Source organism: Mobula hypostoma, chromosome 9 (genome assembly GCF_963921235.1).
Source record: "Mobula hypostoma chromosome 9, sMobHyp1.1, whole genome shotgun sequence".
Lineage (NCBI taxonomy): Eukaryota > Metazoa > Chordata > Chondrichthyes > Myliobatiformes > Myliobatidae > Mobula > Mobula hypostoma.
This window is the reverse complement of record NC_086105.1, coordinates 149715877-149738841: the sequence shown is the minus strand read 5'-3', so window position 1 is coordinate 149738841 and position 22965 is coordinate 149715877. Positions and strand designations below refer to the sequence as shown.

General features: G+C 42.9%; 1 protein-coding gene and 1 long non-coding RNA gene across 2 annotated transcripts in view; one reads left to right on the top strand and one right to left on the bottom strand.

Annotated features, from left to right (window-relative positions):
- Positions 1–6462, top strand: part of coro7 (coronin 7) — a 181350-nt gene extending 174888 nt beyond the window's left edge. The window contains exons 26-28 of the mRNA XM_063059455.1: positions 1597–1688; positions 5029–5115; positions 5879–6462. Of these exons, the coding sequence (XP_062915525.1) occupies positions 1597–1688; positions 5029–5115; positions 5879–5887 (188 nt within the window). The 3' untranslated portion in view covers positions 5888–6462. The remainder of the gene's footprint in view (positions 1–1596; positions 1689–5028; positions 5116–5878) is intronic.
- LOC134352185 (uncharacterized) overlaps positions 1–22965 on the bottom strand; it is a 34968-nt gene that overhangs the window by 9253 nt on the left and 2750 nt on the right. The window contains exon 2 of the long non-coding RNA XR_010019357.1: positions 1506–1652. This is a non-coding gene — a long non-coding RNA (uncharacterized LOC134352185). The remainder of the gene's footprint in view (positions 1–1505; positions 1653–22965) is intronic.

The window sequence follows — 22965 nt, the reverse complement described above, 5'->3', positions numbered from 1 at the left end:
CCCTAGTCTTTCAGTCTCCCCCACCCCGAGTCTTCCACAAGAATAATCACAGAATAATCCGCCAGAGTTTCTGGGTTCAGTGAAGCTGCTTCACTGAGATCTTAATAAAGAATATACCCTGTGCCATCCAACACACACACACACAGTCTCTCTCTCTCTCTCTCTCTCTCTTTCTCTTTCTCTCTCACACACACACACAAAAACACTTAATATTAATAGGACTCCTAAACAGATTTTGATAATAAAAGTTAAAATCCTGGTGAATTTTAACTTTTATTTTCAGGGCTATCCAATCTTCCTTTCTGTTTTCCTCTCTCTGTAGGTCTGTAGCCTTAATTCTAATCCACACATTGGCTTGTACCTGTCAGTCATTTGCAAGGACTAAGGACACGGTACTTGCAGTCTCCTTACCTACCTCAGTAACCATCACACCACCCCATCCTCCACCCCTAATGAAATCTAAACCACTGCCACATCTAAGGACTATGACTGGCTGATAGCACAACATATCCAACAGCTTCCTCCCTCCTCCTCACCCTAACGCATCGCAGTGTCCACAACTCAGAAGCAAGGTTACTTGATTTAGTCTCCTTTACACGTGACAATCATTCATTGTGCTATCCTCTTCAAACAAAAATTTTATCATATCATGAAACTACTGGATTTATATAAAATCACATATGGTTCAACAATCTTTTTCGCTGTAGGGATTTTCAATTGTATCTAATTACAAGGTGATTAAGATAAAGATTAGCTTTATTTTCACATGTACAATGAAGATCGAAACATGGTGAAATGCATCGTTTGCATCAATGACCAGCACAGTCTGTGGATGTCCTGGGGGAAGCCCACAAGCCAACATAGCATGCCCACAATTTAACTGTATGTCTTTGGAAACTGGAGCTCCCGGAGGAAACCCAAGTGGTCACAGCGAGAGTGTACAAACTCCTTACTGACAGCAGCAGGAATTGAACCTCAGTCACTGTTGCTGTAAAGTGAAGTGCTAACCACTACACTACCATGCTTCTTCCTATTTCACTGCCCATCCCAAACTGTCTTTGGCCACATTCTTGAGTTCCCCTGATGGAATACTTCCTTCATTCTGCCTGTAGGCAGTATTAGGATTTACATCCACAGTAATGAGGGAATGGCAATTATATTTCTCCATTAGGATAGTATGTGATTGGGAAGGGAATGTGCAGATGCTGATGGTTCCCATGTACTTGCTCTGATAAGAATTGTGGGCTGATATGGAACACTGCCTGCACACTGATCAAAGCCTTTCCATCTCAGTTTATTTTAAAATAACTTCCTTCATGATGCGGGTACTTTCTTCCACCCTCCCCACTCTCGTCTACAATACACTGACCAGCTCTACAGCTCATGGTCTCAGCCCAGTTGCCACTCCTACATCTGCTGACGATGGAATGTTATTATAAAGTGTCCATCTTGCATTTTGCAAGGGATAAGCAGTAACAAGTTCTTGTATGTGCTATCTTTTATACCTGTTGAGTGCAATGCCCAGCTTGAAGAGAACCTGATTCCTGCATAGTTTGAGTTGCTGAATTCACTGCTAATGGGATCTTTCTTCTTCAGTCAGTGCCGCACCTAAGGAGGTACCTGTCAAGAAGTACCAGCCCTCATCTTTCTACCTAGAGGAGAAGACGGATGAGGAGAAAAAAGAAGAGGTATTTTGTATGAACATTTCTTTTGTGTGTGTATCTTTCACTCATTCTCTTCTTTGTACCTCGTTCTTTCCCACTTTCAGTCTCTCTCCATTTGTCTGTTGTTGTCCCACTCTCTTACAGTTTATCTCCTTCACCCTGCTGGCCTTCTTTCCACTGTTGCTGACATGAACAACTGCTCAGATCTCTTGCTTCCTTCACTCCTCTCTTCTCCTTTCCCTCTCTGCTCCACTTCATCTCTCCTTCTCCACCCCCTCTCCCCTCTACATTCCCTCTCCTCTCTTTCATCTCCTCTCTACCTCTTCTCCTCCAGCCCCTTTCTCCACCTCTCCCTTCCACTTCAATCCCCTCTCTCTTCCATCTCTATTTCAACCCCCTCCAACTCTGCTCTCCTCCATCTCCTCCCTCCTTCTCCATCCCCTCCCTCCTTCACCTTCTCTCTCCTCATTCCTCTCTCTCCACCACCTCAATCCCCTCTCTCCTCCTCCTCTCTTATCCATTTCCTCTCTCCTCCATCCTACTTCCACCAGGCAGGAGACAACGCCAGGACCACAAGACAAAAAAACAGTTACTTTCCCCAAGCAGTAAGGATGATCAACACCTCCACCCACTAACCCACCCCTTCCATACCACCAACCACCATTATTTTATCATTTCCAGTCAGTCACCTTATGTACAGACACTCCTGTGCGCCTAGAGTCACTTTATGGACATACAATCAATCTATGTATATAGTTTATCTTATATATTTATATTTATTGTACTTTTTTATTATGATTGTGTTCTTTATCTTTTTGTGTTTTTTGGAGCTACATTGGATCTAGAGTAATAATTATTTCAATCTCTTGACCAGCCGAGTTCCCCCAACATTTTATGTGTGATGCTCTGGATTTTCAGCATCTGCAGAATCTCCCTTTGTTTTCTAAAGCTGAAACATTTTCTTTCAACTTTTATATTCTGTGTTCTGACAAGCATGCTGTAAGTCTTCTTCTCACCCAGTCTACCAGTGTTGGTATTCTGAGGGAGTTATGAAACTTATGTATTGATGCCTGAAAGTAACATGCCATGTTGAGACAGTAGCTGGTAAAGATATGGGGGTGAGGACTTTATAGATAAAGACATGGAAGGTTCAGAATCTGAATCTGAATCAGGTTTATTTTCACTGATGCATGACATTACATTTGTTGTTTTGGGCAGCAGTACAGTGCGACACAGACAAGAAATACCATAAGGTACTATCAGAAATATAGATAAAAACTAAGTGAGTAGTGTAAAAAGGGAGCAAAGTAGTTCGTGGGTTCTTTGCCCGTTTAGAAATCTGATGGTGAAGAGGAAGAAGCTGTTCCTAAAGTGATAAGTGTAGGTCTTCAGGCGCCTGTATCTCCTCCCTAATGGTAGTAATGAGAAGAAGGCATGTCCTAGGTGGTGAGGTGGTGGATGACGCCTTCTTCAGGCATCACCTTTGGAAGATGTCCTCAATGGTTGACTCAATATTCGAAGGTTTTATAAGTCATTGGTGTGGGTATAACTGGAGCATGGCATCCATTTGTGATTACTACACTTTAGGAAAGATGGGACAGTCCTAATACAGAGTGCAAAAACATTACTTACCTGTCCCAGGGTTTTCAAGTGCAGTGTTAGACTGGAGAGAAGCTGGAGTAAAGCTGATAGAGGAGAGTTTTGGCAGCAATGGATTGGTAATAGAGGTATACAGGATGATAAGAGGCATAGATCGAGGGACAGCTGCAGACGTTCCCCAGTTTGGAAATGGCTAATATGACGGGGCATAATCGTAAGGTCAAAAGTACCCTGCATCGTGAAGTAAGTTATTTTAAAAGATAGGGAGGATGTTAGAGATAGTTTTTTTTTTACGCAGAGTGGTGGCTGCATGGAAAGCCCTGCCATGGGAAGTGCTAGAGGCAGATACATTAGGGACATTTAAGGGACTCTTATAGGCATGTAGATGAAAGAATAATGGAAGGCTATGTGGGTGAGGAGGGTTAGATTGACCCTAGAGTAAGTTAATAGGAGCACAATTAGGCTATTTGGTCTATCGAGTCTGCTCTGCCATTAAATGATGGCTGATTTAGGAGCAACACACACACAAAATGCTGGAGGAACTCAACAGGCCAGGCAGCCTCTATGGAAAGGAACGCAGTCGATGTTTTGGGCCGAAACTCTTCGGCGGACTGGAGAAAAAAAGCTGAGGAGTAGATCTAAAAGTTGGGGGGATGGGAGAGAGAAACACAAGGTGAGAGGTGAAACCTGAAGGGGGAGGGGATGGAGAAAAGAGCTGGGAAGTAAATTGGTGAAAGAGACAGAAGACCATGGAAGAAAGAAAAGGGGTGGGGGAGGAGCACCAGAGGGAGGCGATGGGCTGGCAAGGAGATAAGGTGAGAGAGGGAAAAGGAGATGGGGGGGCAGTAGGGTGCATTAATGGAAGCTTGAGAAATCAATGTTCATGCCATCAAGTTGGAGGCTACCCAAACGGAATATAAGGCGTTGTTCCTCCAACCTAAGTGTGGCCTCATCACAACAGTGGAGGAGGCCATGGATAGACATATCGAAATGGGAATGGGAAGTGGAATTAAAATGGGTGGCCACTAGGAGTTCCTGCTTTTTCAGGTGAACTGAGCGTAGGTGCTCAGAGAAGCGGTCTCCCAATCTACATCAGGTCTCACCAATATACAGGATAAGCTGTCTCTTGAGATAGAGACAGTGAGATTGAGAAAGGGGAGGAAGGTGTTGGAAATGGACCAGGTAAATCTGAGGGCAGGGTGGAAGTTGGAAGCAAAGTGGACAGCACGGGTGCAGGAAGCAGCACCAATGCAGTTGTCGATGTAGCATAGGAAAAGTGCAGGACAGTCACACATGTAGGCTTGGAACATAGGCTGATGATGTATGATCACTCTCAACCCCATTCTCTTGTCTTCTCCCCATAACCTTTGATGCCCTGCCTATTCAAGACCTTGTCAACCTCCACTTTAAATATACCCAGGACCTGGCCTTCACAGCCATCTGTGGCAATGAATTCCACAGATTCACCACCCTCTGTTCTATAGCAATTAGTTTAGAAGAGTGGATGAAGAAGCTTTCCCATGAACTGATGGTTTAAGAATCAGGAAGCATAGATTTACAGCGAAGGGTACAGAGAATGGATTGGGATCTTAAGGGCAATAATTCACAAGACTGTGGTGGAGGGGTGGAGGGGATTGAAATGAATACCAGGAGCCCGCATAGGTTCAGTGGGCAGAATGGCCTCATTCTGTGCCATAACATTTCCGTGATTCTGTGAAAATTAATCAGATGGAATAGCCAGCCTCTCATTGTCCTTCCCCTGCAGCTGCTGAATGCCATGGTATCTAAACTTGGGAACCTGGATGATCCCCTGCCTCAGGATTCCTTTGAGGGTGTGGACGAGGAGGAATGGGTAAGTGATATTGGTGATGCACTGTGGGGTGGTTGGTGTTGTGCTCAGTAAAGTCAGGCAGTGGTAGGCTGTGTGGACAAGGTTCGCTGTGTCTGAGTGTGGATATCCTCCCCTCACTGTATCTTGCTCCACACATCTGAATTCCACATTTATGCCACAGGTATCAGTATTGGACTCTCAGTACTAGAGATTTAAACATTAGCTTTATTTGTCACGTGTACATCAAGACATACAGTGACATGCATCATTCACGTCAATGACCAACACAGTCCAAAGGTGTGCTGGGGGCAGCTTGCAAGTGTTGTCATGATTCCAATGCCAACACAGCATGCCTACAACTTACCAACCCTAACCTATACGTCTTTGGAATGTGGGAGGAAACCAGAGCACCCAGAGGAAACCCATGCAGTTATGAGGAGAACGTATTAACTCCTTCTAGATAGCAGTGGGGATTGACCGTAATTGTTACCGTTGTAAAGTGATACGTTAACCACTACACCACTGTGCCTCCATGTATTTGCCTTTGCATCCAGGTTTGGAGTTCCTTCTCCATCATTTCAGACCCCCACAAGAAGTGGACTGCAACAAAGCCCATCAGCCTTCTCATCCCCATTCTGATTAGTGGCACTGTACCACGGGGTGTTCTGCACTCTAAACTCAATACTGTATTAAAGTACCTTCCTATATTACAGCAAGATACTTGAGGATGTAAATGTTACCCCCATGCTCTTTCCCAAGCTAACCTGCTTCTTCTCTGTTCCAGGATGATTAGATTTCAGCCAAAGACATCTCTCCGGTACTTCATCTCCTGATGGCCTCACTGAAGGAGGAGCAGCTTCCCCTCTGATCAAGTGCCATTATTCACAAGATCATTAATGGGCAAGAGACCATCTCCCTCACCCCTTCCCCACTCTCACCGTCCTCTCACCTCTTCCTCACTCTTGCCTTCTCCATTATCTTTACCTCACTCTCGCCGTTCCCCTCACATTTCCCTCACTCTCGCCGTCCTCCTCACCTTACTCACTTTCACTGTCCCCTCACCTCTTCTTCACTCTCACCATCCCCCTCACCTTTTGCCTACTTTCGTCATGCCCCTCATCCCTCACTCACAACCCCCATCTCCCCAACGCTTCACTTTTCACAGCAACGCATGGATCGCTAGCTGACGCTGTCCATCTCCCTTATCCCCCATCACACTCAGTGTATCCTGCCACCCTTGCTCACACTCCTTCATGGAAATTTTTAACAGGATCATTATTTCACATTGTTGCTGGTTATTTTATTACCAATGAGGAACGCATGTTTATTAAAAAATATTTCCAACAAAGAAATGAAAGTTGTTCTGATTTGTGATTACGTTTTGAGAGTAATGTGTCCAGGAAATAGGATACCTCAGAGGGTTAACATATAAGGAGCGTTTGATGGCTGTGGGTCTGTACTCGCTGGAGTTTAGAAGAATGAGGGGGAGATCTCATTGAAATCTACCAAATATTGAAAGGTCCAGACACGGAGGAAATGTTTCCTGTGGTGGGGGAGTCTAGGACCAGAGGGCACAACCACAGGACGTCCATTTAGAACATGGATGAAGAGAAATTTCTTTAGCCAAAGAGTTGTAAATCTGTGATATTAGTTGCCACAGACGGTTGTGGAGGCTCAGTTATTGGGTATACTTAAAAGTGGAGGTTAACAGGTTCTTGATTAGTAAGGGTGTCAAATATTACATGGAGAAGGCAGAAGAATACGGTGGAGAAGGCAGAAGAATACGGTGGAGGGGGAATTAAATCAACCATGATTGAATGGAAGAGCAGACTTGATGGGCACCAATTACTACTAGATGTCCCCACTGACAGAAACATTCTGCCAGCATCTTTTGTTTCTTCAGACTGCCTCTCATTCTTCTGTACTTGCAAAGCCATCTATTTATCAGTATATCATCATAAAAATTGGCTACAATGCACTCAATCGAATAATATAGATTTTTTTATAAATAGTTGAGGCCTCATCACTGATCCCTAAGGCAACTTGAAAAAGACCCATTTTGAAAAGTCTTTGGTGACATACCAAGTCTTGAGTCATGAAGAAGGCAGCCAACAACTCATTTGAGGAGATTTGGTATGTCAAAAAAGACTTGCAAATTTCTATAGATGTACAGTGAAGAGCATTATGATTGCTTGCCTGGTATGGAGGTTCCATTGCACAGGATCAAAGGAGATAGAAGAGGCTTGTAGACCCAACCAGCTCCATCAAGGGCTCAACCTTCCCCAACAATGAGACCATCTCACAAAGGCAGCATCCATCACCATTACCTCATCATCCAGGACATACCCTCCTCTCATTACTACCATCCGGGAGGAGGTGTGGGAGCCTGAAGAGTTACACTCAATTATTCAGAAACAGCTTCTTCCCCTGCACCATCAGATTTCTGAGAGATTCATAAACTCTCTCATTAATCCTATTTTCAGCACTGTTAATTTTGTAATTTATAGTAATTTTGTGTGTTTACACTCTATTGCTGCTGAAAAGTAACAAATTACACCTTATCTTTGACAGTGATAATAAACCTGATTCTGACTCTGATCCCTCCAACTAAGGAAAGCCAGGAGGGGCTATGAATAGTCCTTGGCAAATAGGATTAAAGAGAGTCCTAAGGCATTCTATAAATTCTGTACATCAAGAGCAAGAGCACAGGACCACTCAAGGATGTGAATGCGGTCCTTAATGAGTACTTTACATCAGTATTTACCAAGGAGAAGGACATGGGCGATAAAGAGATCAGTGCTGAGCATATTGATTTGCTAGTGCTTTTCGAGGTAAAGAACATTAAGATGGATAAGTCCCCAGGGCCTGATGGGATATACTCCAGGTTAATGAGAGAGGCAAGTGAAGAGATTGCAGGGGCCTAGACCAATATCTTCATGTCCTCTATAGCCATAGATGAGGTCCCAGAGTACTGGTGAGTAAAATGTTGTTCCATTATTCAAGAAGGGAACCAGGGGTAATTCTGGAAACTACAGTATAGACTGATGAGTCTCATGTCAGTGGTAGGGAAGTTACTGGGGAATTCTTAGGGATAGGCTTTATAAGCATTTGAAAAACCATGGCCTAATTAGGGAGCCAGCATGGCTTTGTGCGGGACAAATCGTGTCTAACAAATGAGTTTTTGACGAGATGACAAGAGTGATTGATGAAGGTAGAGCTGTGGATGTTGTCTATATGGATTTTAGTAAGGCATTTGACAAGGTCCCTCATGGGAGGCTCATCCAGAAGACACATGGGATCCATGGTGAATAGCCCATTTGGATTCAAAACTGGGTTGCTCTTAGAGGACAGAGGATAGTGGTTAAAGGGAATAATTCTAGTTGGAGGTCTGTACTGAGACCTCTGTTGTTTGTGATTATATAAGTGACCTGGATGAAAATGTGGATGGGTGGGTTAATAAGTTTGCAGTTAATATGAAGATTGGTGGTGTTGTGGATAGTGTAGAAGTTTGGCAAAGAATATAGCAGGATATAGATCAATTGCATATATAGTCAGAGAAATAGCAGATGGAATTTAACCTGGTGAAGTGTTTTACCTTGGTAGGTCAAATACAATCAGACAGTACACTGTTAAGGGAAAGATCTTTAATAGTGTTGATGAGCAGAGGGATCCTAGGGTTCAAGTTCACTTCTCCCTGAAAGAGGCTACACAGGTCGATAGGGTGGTTCAGAAGGCATGTGGCATGCTTGCCTTTATTAGTCGAGGCATTGAGTTCAAAAGTCAGGAAGTTATGTTGCAGCTTTATAAAGCTCTAGTTAGGCCACATCTATAGTATTGCATACAGTTCCAGTCACCCCATTTTGGGAATGATGTTGAGGCTTTGGAGAGGGTGCAGAAGAAGTTTACCAGGATGTTGCTTGAATTAGAGGCCATGTGTTAATAACGAGAAGTTGGACAAACTTTGGTTGTTTTTCTCTGGAGCCACGGAGGCTGACGGGGGCTCTGATAGAAGTTCATGAGGTTTTGAGAGACATAGATAGATAGAGTAGACAGACAGTATCTTTTTCCAAGGGATGAAATGTCTAATACCAGAAGGCAAGCATTTAAGGTGAGAGGATTAATCCAAGAGAGATGTGAGGGCTAAGTTTTTTACACAGAGAGTGATCGCTGCCTGGGGTGGTGGTCGTGGATGATACATTAGGGACATTTAAGCAATAGACACATGAATATGCAGAAAATGGAGGGATATGAACACTGTGTAGACAGGTTAGTTTAGTTGGTGATTTGATTAGTAATTTAATTCGTTCAGCACAACACTGTGGCCCGAAGAGCCTGTTCCTGTGCTGTATTGTTCTATGTTCTAATGAAGTAAAGCTGATTTATTATTACTGTACACTGTCTATTTTCTATTATCTGCTGGCTTTCTCTCATCCTCCATCTTCTCCCTCTATAAATTTTCTGTTATCTTTTATTTGTTTCTAAAAAAAAATCCTAATCCTCTGGCTTACCGCCAAACTTCGCAACATTTCAATTTGTTACCATCCAGATCTGACAAGATTAAACTAGAAATTTGACACAGTAAATTCTGAACATCAAACAATATTTTGTTTATAAGTAACTACAATATTATTGAAGGACGTCAGTCTTTCACCTTTTGCTCTGCCAATCCATTTGAGTGATCTATACTCTTAAGAGGTTCTGGTGTTTATTTATGGAACAGCTACATTTCAAAGGAGTTAGCTCTGTATGTGAACTTTACTCTAGTGGGTGGTGTGCTCTACTGTACATACCGATTCATCTAATAGTGCACAAGGGTGACTTTCTGCTTTAACCATTTGTTGACTACTAAATATAACATCAGGAGTTTTATTTACAAAGATCAGGTTTTGGTTAAGTGGAAATTCTGACTTGATTTAACTGAACATAGTTAAACGATGAAGGGTCCTGGCCCAAAACATCGACTGTTTATTCATCTCCATAGATGCTGCCTGACCTACTGAGTTCCTCCAGCATTTTGAGTGTGTTGATTAAAGTGAAAATTTCAGGACTATGAAAGGAACCCATAATGATGTTTGAGTAAACTGTTTACAATGACCAAGCTTTCAATTAAACATATTACTGAAGAAAGCATAGATTGTAGGATATCTCTGGATCTTGTATTCTTGTCTGGTAAATTTATTTAACACTTCCTAATATCCCCAGTTCACTGAAATGGCTGAAACCACTATTCAGAATTGTAAAATCAGCTCTATTTTACAAAGCAGAGTGAACCACTCTTTTCTGAATGTAGTTGAACTGCCAAATACTTACCATATCAATTTTAAAAGCTAATCCTGGATTAAATAACAAACCGAATCAGATCTACAGTTCTAGCTTTTAGTTCAGGAGAGATCTCATTCCATTAAAATCAAACTGTTGAAATGATAGTAAATTGGCAGACAAAGCTACTTCTTCAAAGTGTAAATTGCAGATTAATTTGCCAACAAAATACACATCATTCATCTGTGGATATGACTTTAAATGGAATTTGTGTGTGTTGATAATTTCTGACAGGCCTTGGCACTTCTCCCTGCTTCCCAAACATTAAAAAATCTGCAGTTGCTCTGAAGTTGAAACAGTAACTGCTGCAAGAACTTCCACATGAATTAATATCTGAGAAGAGTCTTAATGAAGTTAAGTTAAGTTGAGTCGGTAGTGAAGAAGGCGAATGCAATGTTGGCATTCATTTCTAGAGGAATGTAGTATAGGAGCAGGGATGTGATGTTGAGGCTCTATAAGGCGCTGGTGAGACCTCACTTGGAGTACTGTGGGCAGTTTTGGTCTCCTTATTTAAGAAAGGATGTGCTGACGTTGGAGAGGGTACAGAGAAGATTCACTAGAATGATTCCGGGAATGAGAGGGTTAACATATGAGGAACGTTTGTCCGTTCTTGGACTGTATTCCTTGGAGTTTAGAAGAATGAGGGGAGACCTCATAGAAACATTTCGAATGTTAAAAGGCATGGACAGAGTGGATGTGGCAAAGTTGTTTCCCATGATGGAGGAGTCTAGTACGAGAGGGCATGACTTCAGGATTGAAGGGTGCCCTTTCAGAACAGAAATGCGAAAAAAATTTTTTAGTCAGAGGGTGGTGAATCTATGGAATTTGTTGCCACGGGCAGCAGTGGAGGCCAAGTCATTGGGTGTCTTTAAGGCAGAGATTGATAGGTATCTGAGTAGCCAGGGCATCAAAGGTTATGGTGAGAAGGCGGGGCAGTGGGACTAAATAGGATAAAACGGATCAGCTCATGATAAAATGGCGGAGCAGACTCGATGGGCCGAATGGCCTACTTCTGCTCCTTTGTCTTATGGTCTTAATCTGTTTTGGAGAAGGAGTCAGAGTATCTCCTGGTCGATTTGTCCTGGTCTGGTCCAGGACAACTCAAAGTCTAAATTAGTTTATTATCAAAGTATGTATGTACAATACAGACATTTACACCACACGCTGCACCCGTAAAGCCAACAGCACTGTGAAGGACCCCACACACCCCTCATACAAACTCTTCTCCCTCCTGCCATCTGGCAAAAGGTACCGAAGCATTCGGGCTCTTACGACCAAACTGTGCAAGTTTCTTCCCCCAAGCCATCAGATTCCTTAATACCCAGAGTCTAGACTGACATCTACATCATTTATTATTATATTGTAATTTGTCCTCTACTGTGCCTATCGTCTTATTTATTATTTATTGTACTGCCCTGCACTGTTTTGTGCACTCTATGTAGTCCTGTGCAGGTCTGTAGTCTAGTGCAGTTTTTATGTTGTCTTACGTAGTCTAGTGTAGTGTAGTCTAGTGTAGCACCATGGTCCTGGAAGAATGTTGTTTCGTTTTTACTGTGTGCTGTACCAGCAGTTTATGGTTGAAATGACAATAAAAACGACTTGACTTGACTTGACTTATATGTCACTATATATAACCTTGAAATTCTTTTTTTTTTCAGACATTTACGGGAAAATAAAGAAATACAATAGAATTAATGAAAAACTAAGTATAAACAAAGACTGACAAACAACCAATGTGCAAAAGAATAAAAATTGTGCAAATAATTTAAAAAGTTATACTGAGAACATGAGTTATGGGCAATACACACAAAATGTTGGAAGAACTCAGCAAGTCAACGTTCAAAATATATTTATTATCAAAATGCATATATTTCACCACATACAACTCTGAGATTATTTTCTACAGGCCATAATAGATTAATAACCATAACAGAATTAATGAAAGACCACAATACTTTTTGTAGGATTTTCCCTTCAAGGGCATTGTTGTTTCCATAGCAGGCTGTGATGCAGTCAGTCAATATACTCTCCACTACACATCTATAGAAGTTTGTCAAAGTTTTAGATGTCATGCTGAATCTTTACAAACCCTTATGTGCTGGGCCCTGGACAGGTCCTCCAAAATGATAACACCGAGTAACTTAAAGTTGCTGATCCTCTCCACCTCTGATCCTCCAATAAGGACTGGCTCATGGACCTCTAGTTTCCTCTTCCTGAAGCCAATAATCCCTAGCCAAGCTCCTTAGTTTTGCTGACATTGAGTACGAGGTTGTTATGGCACCACTCAGTCAGATTTTCAATCTCCTTCCTGTATGCTCATTCAGCCTACGAAAGTGGTGTTGTCAGCAAACTTGAATATGGTTTTGGAGCTATGCTTAGCTGCGCAGTTAGAAGTGTAAAGCGAGTAGAGTAAGGGGATTAAGTACATAGCCTCATGGTGCACCTGTGCTGATGGAGATGGTGTTGCCAATCTGAGCTGACTGGAGTCTGCAAGTGAAGAAACTGAGGATGTATTAAGGCCAGGGTCTTGAAGCTTATTGATTAGCTTTGAGGGGATGATGGTTTTGAATGTCAAGCCATAGTCGATGGTTGGGTTGATTTTGCTTGCTCGCTTGTCAATTTTTATTCCTTTCTCTGCAGCACTGAGGCTGTGAACTGATCCGGCTGCTGTGCATTTCTGCCCTGCTGGTGTGATGAACCAGGGACTAAGGTTTGGCCTGGACTGCTCCAGAAGCAGATTTGGGACCTAGTCAGGTCTGGGATGCTGTTGGCTTGCTTCTATTGTTTGCATGATGTGTTTTTTTTTTCTCTTTCTCTGTGCAATGGTTTTGGCCTTTTTTATTGGATTATTCGGGTTTCTTGCTTTGTAGCTGTCTGTAAGCAGACAAATATCAAGTTGTATTATTTATACATTCTGTGGTAATAAATGAGCTTTGATTCTTTGCTTTGAAGATCATCCTGATGTACGCATCTTTGCTGTCCAGATGCTCCATGGTTGAGTGAAGAGCCAATGATATGGTATCTCCTGTGGACCTGTTGTGCAAGTAGGCAAATTATAGCATATCCAAGCCACTTCTCAGTCAGGAGTTGATATGCTTCATCACCAATCTCTCAAAACACTTCATCACAGGCCAGGCAGCAGCCACGTGATGATGAGTTGTAGAGTCCTTGAAAGGTTGTGGAATACATTCAGTGTTGAGATGAATTCAGGAGCCTGAATTAAGCTAGCTGTGGATCCAGACTAGAAGATACCAGTGGGGAAAGGGTTCTCTGACAATTCCTTTTAAGTGTTTGTCTGTACCAGATACTGTCAGATAAAACTACACAAATGCTTGTACATTTAAAGTCTTTTCTTTAGTACTGACGTTAAGCCTCAAAATCATTAAGAATGAGGATGTTCATGGAGCCTCCCCAATGTGAAGATGAGATTTTGTCTTCACAAAGACTATGCAATGGTCACTTCTACGAATGTTCTCTCACCATAGACTTCCAACTGTGGAGGAAAGACCATGCCTCTCATGATTTTATAAATCTCTATAAGGTCACTCCTGAAGGTGTACACACCAGGGAAAACAGTCCCAGCCTATCTAGTCACTCTTTGTAATTCAGGCCATGTAGCGCCAGTAACATATTTGCAAATCTCTCTTGTACCTTTCCCTGTAGCAGGGTGACAGAATTGCATACAATACTCCAAATGTAGCCTTATATGGGCACAGTTGGATACCCATATGGGTCAGATATGGGTTCAGTTGTAACATTTAAGAGAAATTTGGGTAGGTACATGGGTAGCCTTGTACTCGCTCCCCTCCCCCCACCTTCTTACTCTGATTTCTCCCCTCCCTTTCCAGTCCTGATGAAGGCTCTTGGCCCGAAATGTTAACTGTTTACTCTCTTGCTACCTGGCCTACTGAGTTCCTCCAGCATGTCTGTGTTGCTTTGGATTTCCAGCATAAGACCGTAAGATGTAGGAGTAGAATTAGGCCATTTGGCCCATCGAGTCTGCTCTGCCACTCGATCATAACTGATCCATTTTTCTCCTACTCAGCCCCACTCCCTGGCCTTCTCCCCATAACCTTTGATGCCGAGTCCAATCAAGAACCTATCAAGCTCTACCTTAAATGCACCCAATGACCTGGCCTCCACAGCTGCCTGTGGTAATAAATTCCACAAATTCACCACCCTCTGGCAAAAGAAATTTCTCCGCATCTCTGTTTTAAATGGATGCCCCTCTTGTCCTAGGCTTCCCCACCACGGGAAACATCCTTTCCACATCCACTCTGTCTAGGCTTTTCAATATTCGGAAGGTTTCAATGACATCCCCCCTCATCCTTCTGAATTCTAAGATGAAATATGAGGGCAGACTAGCCAATAATATAAAGCAGGATACTAAAAGCTTTTTCAGTTATATAAAGAGTAAAAGGAAGGTGAGAGTTGATATTGGACCACTGGAAAATGATGCTGGTGAGGTAGTAATGGGGGGACAAAGAAATGGCAGATGAACTGCATGGGTATTTTGCATCTGTCTTCACTGTGGAAGACACTAGCAGTGTGCCAGAGGTCCGTGAGTGTCAGGGAGCAGGAGTGAGTGCCATTGCTATTACAAAAGAAAAAGTGCTAGGCAAACTCGGAGGTCTTAAGGTGGATAAGTCACCTAGGCCATTGGACTACATCCCAGAGTCCTGAGAGAGGTTGCTGAAGAGATAAGAGATGTATTGGTCATGATCTTTCAAGAATCACTTGATTCTGGCATGGTCCTAGAGGACTGGAAGATTGCAAATGTCGCTCCACTCTTTAAGAAGGGAGGAAGGCAAAAGAAAGGAAATTATAGGCCAGTTAGCCTAACCTCAGTGGTTGGGAAAGTGTTGGAGTCTATGATTAAGGATGGGGTTTTGAGGTACTTGGAGACTAATGTTAAATACGTCAAAGTCAGCAAGGTTTTGGTAAAGGGAAATCTTGCCTGACGAACCTATTAGAGTTCTCCCAGGAAATATCAAGCAGGGTGGACAAAAGAGAGGCAGTGGATGTCATTTACTTGAGTTTTCAGAAGGCATTTGATAAGATGCCACACTTAAGGCTGCTTAATAAGATAAAATCCTATGATGTTACAGGAAATATACTGGCATGGATAGAGGAATGGCTGACAGGCTGTAGGCAGCAAGTGGGAATAAAAGGGAGCCTTTTCTTGTTGGCTACTGGTGACTAGTGGTATTCCTCAGGGGTCAGTATTGGAACTGCTACTTTTCATATTGTTTGTCAATGATTTAGATAATGGAACTGATGGCTTTGTGACAAAGTTATTGGATGATACCAAGATAGTTGGAGCGTAGGTAGTGTTGAGGAGGCAATGCAATTGCAGCAGGACTTAAGACAAATTGGAAGAATGGGCAAAAAAGTGGCAGATGGAATACAATGTTGGGAAATGTATGATAATGCACTTTCGTAAAAGGGACAATAGTGCAGACTATTATCTATATGGGGAGAAGGTTCAAATGTCAGAGGTGCAGAGGGACTTAGGCATCCTTGTGCAAGACTCCCAGAGGGTTAATTTACAGGTTGAGTGTGTGGTAGAGAAGCCAAATGCAATGTTGCCATTTATTTCAAGGGGAATAGAATATTAAAGCAAAGAGATAAAGCTGAGCCTTTTTAAAACACTAGTCAGGCCACACTTGGGAGTATTGTCACCAGTTATGGGCCCCGCATCTCAGAAAAGATGTGTTGTCGTTGGAGAGAGTCCAGAGGAGGTTCACGAGGATTATTCCGGAAATGAAGGGGTTAACATACGAGGAGCATTTAGCAGTTTTGGGCCTGCACTCTCTGGAATTTAGAAGAATGTAGGGGGGATCACACTGAAACCTACCGAATGTTGAAAGGGTGGGTGTAGAGAGGATGTTTCCATTGGTGGGGGTATCCAGGACTAAGGGGCACAGCCCCAAAATTAAGGGGCAAACCTTTAGAACAGAGGTAAGGAGGAAATTATTTAGCCAGAGAGTAGTGAATCTGTGGAATGCTCTGCCACAGACTGTGGTGGAGGCTAAGTCCATGCGTATATTTAAGGTCGAAGTTGATCGTTTTCTGATTGGTCAGAACATCAAACAACATGATGAAAAGGCAGGTGTATGGGGTTGAGTGGGATCTGGATCAGCCATGATGGAATGGCAGAGCAGACTCGATGGGCTGAATGGCCTAAATCTGCTCCTATGTCAGTCTTATGGTTTAACTGGTATGTTATTGGAATACCAGAATAATGTGGGCTACCTTAATGACTATCGCCCGGTAGCACTCAGATCGACAGTGATGAAATGCTTTCAGAGATTGGTTGTGACTAGACTGAACTCCTGCCTCAGCAAGGTCCATTGCAATTTGCCAATTGTCACAATAGGTCAATGGCAGATGCAATCTCCATGGCTCTTCACACGGCTTTAGACCACCTAGACAACACAAACACCTACATCAGGATGCTGTTCATCGACTATAGCTCAGCATTTAATACCATCATTCCCACAATCCTAACTGAGAAGTTGCGGAATCTTGGCTTCTGTACCTCCCTCTGTAATTGGATCCTCAGCTTCCTAACCAGAAGACCACAGTCTGTGCGAATCGGTGATAACATATCCTCGCTGACGATCAACACTGGCGCACCTCGGGTGTGTGCTTAGCCCACTGCTCTACTCTCTGTATACACATGACTGTGTGGCTAGGCATAGCTCAAAAACCATCTCCAAATTTGCTGATGATACAATCATTGTTGGTAGAATCTCAGGTAGTGACAAGAGGGCGTACAGGAGTGAGATATGCCAACGAGTGGAGTGGTGCCACAGCAACAACCTGGCATTCAAAGTCAGTGAGACGAAAGAGCTGATTGTGGACTTCAGGAAGGGTAGGATGAAGGAACACATACCAATCCTCATACAGAGATCAGAAGTGGAGAGAGTGAGCAGCTTCAAGTTCCTGGGTGTCAAGATCTCTGAGGATCTAACCTGGTCCCAACATATTGATGTAGTTATAAAGAAGGCAAGACAGTGGCTATACTTTATTAGGAGTTTGAAGTGATTTGGCATGTCAACAAGTATGCTCAAAAACTTGTTGTTCCGTGGAGAGCATTCTGACAGGCCGCATCACTGTCTGGTATGGAGGAGCTACTGCACAGAACCAAAAGATGCTGCAGAAGTTTGTAAATCTAGTCGGCTCCATCTTGGGCACGAGCCTACAAAGTACCCAGGACATCCTTAGGAAGCGGTGTCTCAGAAAGGCAGCGTCCATTATTAAAGACCTCCAGCACCCAAGGCATGCACTTTTCTCACTGTTACCATCAGGTAGGAGATACAGAAGTCTGAAGGCACACACTCAATGATTCGGGAACAACTTCCTCCCCTCTACCATCCAATTGCTAAACAGACTTTGCAGCTTTGGACACTACCTCACTTTTTTAATATACAGTATTTCTGTTTTTGCACATTTTTAAAATAATCTATTCAATATACGTAATTGATTTACTTGTTTATTTATTATGTTTTATTTTACTTTTTCACTCTCTGCTAGATTATGTATTGCACTGAACTGCTGCTGCTAAGTTAACCTCATGTCACATGCCGGTGATAATAAACCTGATTCTGATTTTGAACGTGGAAGGAAACCAGAGCACCCAGAGGAAACTCATGTGGTCATGGGGAGAACGTACAAACTCATTACATACAAATTGAACTTTGAATTCTGACACTCTGAGTTGTACTAACCACTAAGCTACCCTGGTGCCCATTATATCTATGTATTGTTTGAGTTTAGTCTGACAAGCACACACACACGTCTGCTGTTGTTCCTCTCTGTGCCTTGTGGTGCATCAGGTGGCAATCTTCCATTGCTTTAGCATTTGTCTGTTTCTTACGAGGCCGAGTTGCTAACTCTATGCTCAACCCAGCACGGATGGAAAGTGTGCAAGAAGCCGCCCGGATTCGAATCCGGAACCACTCATCTTGAAGTCTGATGCAGATGCCACTACACCACTGGCTGGCCATATACGTCTGCACGGCTCCCTTAATCAAAGTTAGGGCCACCCTTACTCTCAAAAAACATACTGCACAAGACACTTTGGTATTTACCGCTATACTGGGGAATTGTAAGCTTACTGGGTGGAACTCAAGGTTAGGTCAATTTCAATGGTAGGTTCCTTTCCTAGAAAGGACAGTCCTTTTACTAAGTTTCGAACACATTCTCAGCCCTGACAGCAGCTCAGTATAGAACTTTTTGTGTTTAAAACATGTTCTTTTTTCAGCTGATTTCCTGTGATTTAAGGGGAGTACAAATAACAAAGGAGAAATCCATGTGATATATTAAAAGATTAATTTACTATTCCATATCACATGAGTAAATGAAGTTATTTCCCCTTACATAATTTATCTAGAAAATGTCTTTTCCTTAAAAACAAATTGGGATATTCTGGGATATTGAAGCATTTGATCTTAATTATTTCAGGAAGGATCTAAGGGTATTTCACTGGTCCTTACTACTACAGGTCGACCTTCACCAATCCGACTACCTGTAATCTGGTTCCTTCAATAATCCGGCACTGATTATGCTTAATGTGATCCTTCTGTAATTCAGCATTTTCACTAATCCGGCACCCCTCAGGTCCCAATGGTGCCAGATTAGTGAAGGTTAGCCATTGCCTAACGTGATCCTTCTGTAATTCGGCATTTTCACTAATCTGGCACTCCTCTGGTCCCAGTGGTACCGGATTAGTGAAGGGCAACCTGTAATTTCAGCAGTTTAAAAAAACGATTTTATATGGAGCACTAAATATAATAAAATGTCACATGATGCTCTACAGGAATTTTAGCAAATAATCATTGGTGCTGATTCTCAGGAGATGCTAAACCGCTTGTTTTAAGCGTTGACTGAAAAGAGGAGTAGACAAGCATAGAGAATTAGAGAGGGAATTTCAGAGCCTTGTCAGTCGAAGGCAGATGGTGCAATGATTAAAGTCAGGATGCAATAAAGCCTGAAAATGGAGAAGTAGTGTGTTAGTCAATGGCATTGAGGAAGTTACGAAGGTACAAATGCAAAACATGATTAGGGTGATTTGAAAATAAGGAAAAGAATTTTAAACTCAAAGAATTGCTTAACCAGGAGCCAATGTAGGTTATCAGGGATGAGTGATAATCAAATGGAACTTAGTTAGGATATGGACTTTGGCGTTTTGGATAACCACATACTGTATATGCCAAAGGTTGAATGTGGGCTGGCTAAGAATGCATGAAATATTTATTTTTAACATAACCCATCTGATTTTCTATTCCTGGCATCTTTGCTACAATATCCTTTCTATTTTATATCCTTACATGTATGACAATTGATGATTAGCCTGATGCCAAAAGAGCTTGCCTTGCTGATGTGTTTATTAAACTGTGAAGAGCTCTAATAGAGTCCTACATGTTAGAAGTTAGAGAACTACCAAATCTAGAGACATGTGTAGTGTGGCAATAAATTCAATTCAGATTGGACCCTTGTGATTTCTCTACAATTTAGCATCCTTTCTAAAGTAAGGCACTTCTTCATAACACAAGTGTCTGTGCAAAGTATATCTTCAAACTCTCAACTCTTAGAATACTGTACTGTGGATTTGAGTTTAATAGAGAACTTGAATCCACAGTATGCTAAGGATTGTGAGTATTACTAACTGACCTAAGGTAAAACCTGCAAATCCATGGAAGCCTGCGACACTAAAGAAGGTTATTTAAAGATCAGGCCCAAAGAACTATCTAATGTAATGGATCTAATACAATAGGAGATTGCCTAGTCCTGAAAAAAAGAGCTTTCCAGATCTTGATCTGCATTCCTGTGGCCTGCAGTAATATCAGAATCAGGTTTATTATCACTGATATATGTCATGAAATTTGTTGTTTTGTGGCAGCAGTACGGTGTAAGACATAAAATTATGAAAAGTTACAAAAATAAACAAATATTTCAAAAATCAAATAACAAGGTGATGTTCAGGGGTTCATGGACTGTTCAGATATCTGATGGAGGGAAAGATGTTCCTAATTTTATGCTATCTTGTGGATTTCAGCATTTAACACAATATTCCAGCTGTGGTTCAGCCAATAATTTATCAAGGAATAGTATATTTTCCTAGTTTAAAAATGTGCCTTTCCCAGATCATTTGAAAATAATTGTGAATTATTTACTGTATGAGAGCTTGCAATGTCTACCTATGCTGTATGCATTTTGCTTTATGAATTTTATCTGCTTTCAGTAAGTACTGGTACATTAGTTCATGGTGAAATAGATACCAAGTTTTGTGATTAGCTTATTATGGGTGTATGTAGTTTAACACTTGGACGATGTCTCCTCACTGTTGCCAGGATACAGTTCAACAGATAACTGATACTCAGCCAAACGGATGACCACTCTTTTGATTAGTTGTTTGGGAACTGAGGAAGGGCAAGCTTCCTCATTGTAGAAACCATTAAACGTAATCCTGATTCCATCTTCCTCCATTATACATGCAAACTTCACTGGTCTGGTCAAGAATGAAAGTGTAAATTCTACCAACTGGTCCAACATAAAAGTTGCAAGTTTATAATATCCTACAGCATAGAATGGGTCCAAGGGGGAGGTATGGGAGAGGGAGGGGGGATGAAATAAGAAGCTGGGAGGTGACATGTGGAAAAGGTGTGTTCGTCCATCATTGACGTCGATGAGGATCTCAACACCATTATGATGGTGTCGAGACTAGCGCGTGATTTGGATTTCAGTGAGGGAGAGTTGTGCAGCGTCAGCCTCACTCTCTCTTCCCAATTCCCATCTGGATCCAGTGGCAAGACAGAGTCAAGACGGCTGGAGATGGGACTAGGCACAATGGATGACCAGGACATCTTCTGTGTCTTGTCCTGCTCTACACGTTCCACCACGCTTGCAGAGACCGCCTTCTTTACCGTTGGACCTTCCAGTGGTCTCGTCCGCTCAATCCACTGGAGTCTGTCTTCACATGCTGGGATAGACAACCCCCTATCTCACCAAGGGTTTGAGACCTGTCGGCTACCGTCACCTGGTTTAGCCGGCTTGTTGAAGCCGTTGTCCGGGGTGTGGCCGCAGTCACATGCAAACAGCTACGGGGAGCCACAAGCGAGAGCTGAGTGCCAGGTGGGGACCATAGGTGGACTAACCGCCTTGAAAAGGATGCGACATGTTCGCCTACCAGAGGTGCTACCCCTCCCTGACACCCCATACACCCCAAAGGTAAAAAGGTGGAAAAGGTAAAGGGCTGAAGAAGAAGGAATCTGATAGGAGAGGAGAGTGGACGTTGAAGGAGGAGGGGTACCAGAGAGAGGCGATAGGTAGGTGAGAAGGAGTAAGAGGGAAGCCAAACTGGGGAATGGAAAAATACAAAGGGGAGGAAGGACAAATTACCAGAAGTTAGAGAAATCAGTGTTCATACTGTCAGACAACAGGAATTCTGCAGATGCTGGAAATTCAAGCAACATACATCAAAGTTGCTGGTGAACGCAGCAAGCCAAGCAACATCTGTAGGAAGAGGTGCAGTCGACGTTTCAGGCCGAGACCCTTCGTCAGGACTAACTGAAGGAAGAGTGAGTAAGGGATTTGAAAGTTGGAAGGGGAGGGGGAGATCCAAAATGATAGGAGAAGACAGGAGGGGGAGGGATAGAGCCGAGATCTGAACGGGTGATAGGCAAAAGGGGATACGAGAGGATCATGGGACAGGAGGTCCGGGAAGAAAGACAAGGGGGGGGGTGACCCAGAGGATGGGCAAGAGGTATATTCAGAGGGACAGAGGGAGAAAAAGGAGAGTGAGAGAAAGAATGTGTGCATAAAAATGAGTAACAGATGGGGTACGAGGGGGAGGTGGGGCCTTAGCGGAAGTTAGAGAAGTCAATGTTCATGCCATCAGGTTGGAGGCTACCCAGACGGAATATAAGGTGTTGTTCCTTCAACCTGAGTGTGGCTTCATCTTTACAGTAGAGGAGGCCGTGGATAGACATGTCAGAATGGGAATGGGATGTGGAATTAAAATGTGTGGCCACTGGGAGATCCTGCTTTCTCTGGCGGACAGAGCATAGATGTTCAGCAAAGCGGTCTCCCAGTCTGCGTCGGGTCTCGCCAATATATAAAAGGCCTTTTATATATTGGCGAGACCCGACGCAGACTGGGAGACCGCTTTGCTGAACATCTACGCTAACTCAGGACTAACTGAAGGAAAAGTGAGTAAGGGATTTGAAAGTTGGAGGGGGAGGGGGAGATCCAAAATGATAGGAGAAGACAGGAGGGGGAGGGATAGAGCCGAGAGCTGGACAGGTGATAGGCAAGAGGGGATACGAGAGGATCATGGGACAGGAGGTCCGGGAAGAAAGACAAGGGGGGGGTGACCCAGAGGATGGGCAAGAGGTATATTCAGAGGGACAGAGGGAGAAAAAGGAGAGTGAGAGAAAGAATGTGTGCATAACAATGAGTAACAGATGGGGTACGAGGGGGAGGCCTTTTATATATTGGCGAGACCCGACGCAGACTGGGAGACCGCTTTGCTGAACATCTACGCTC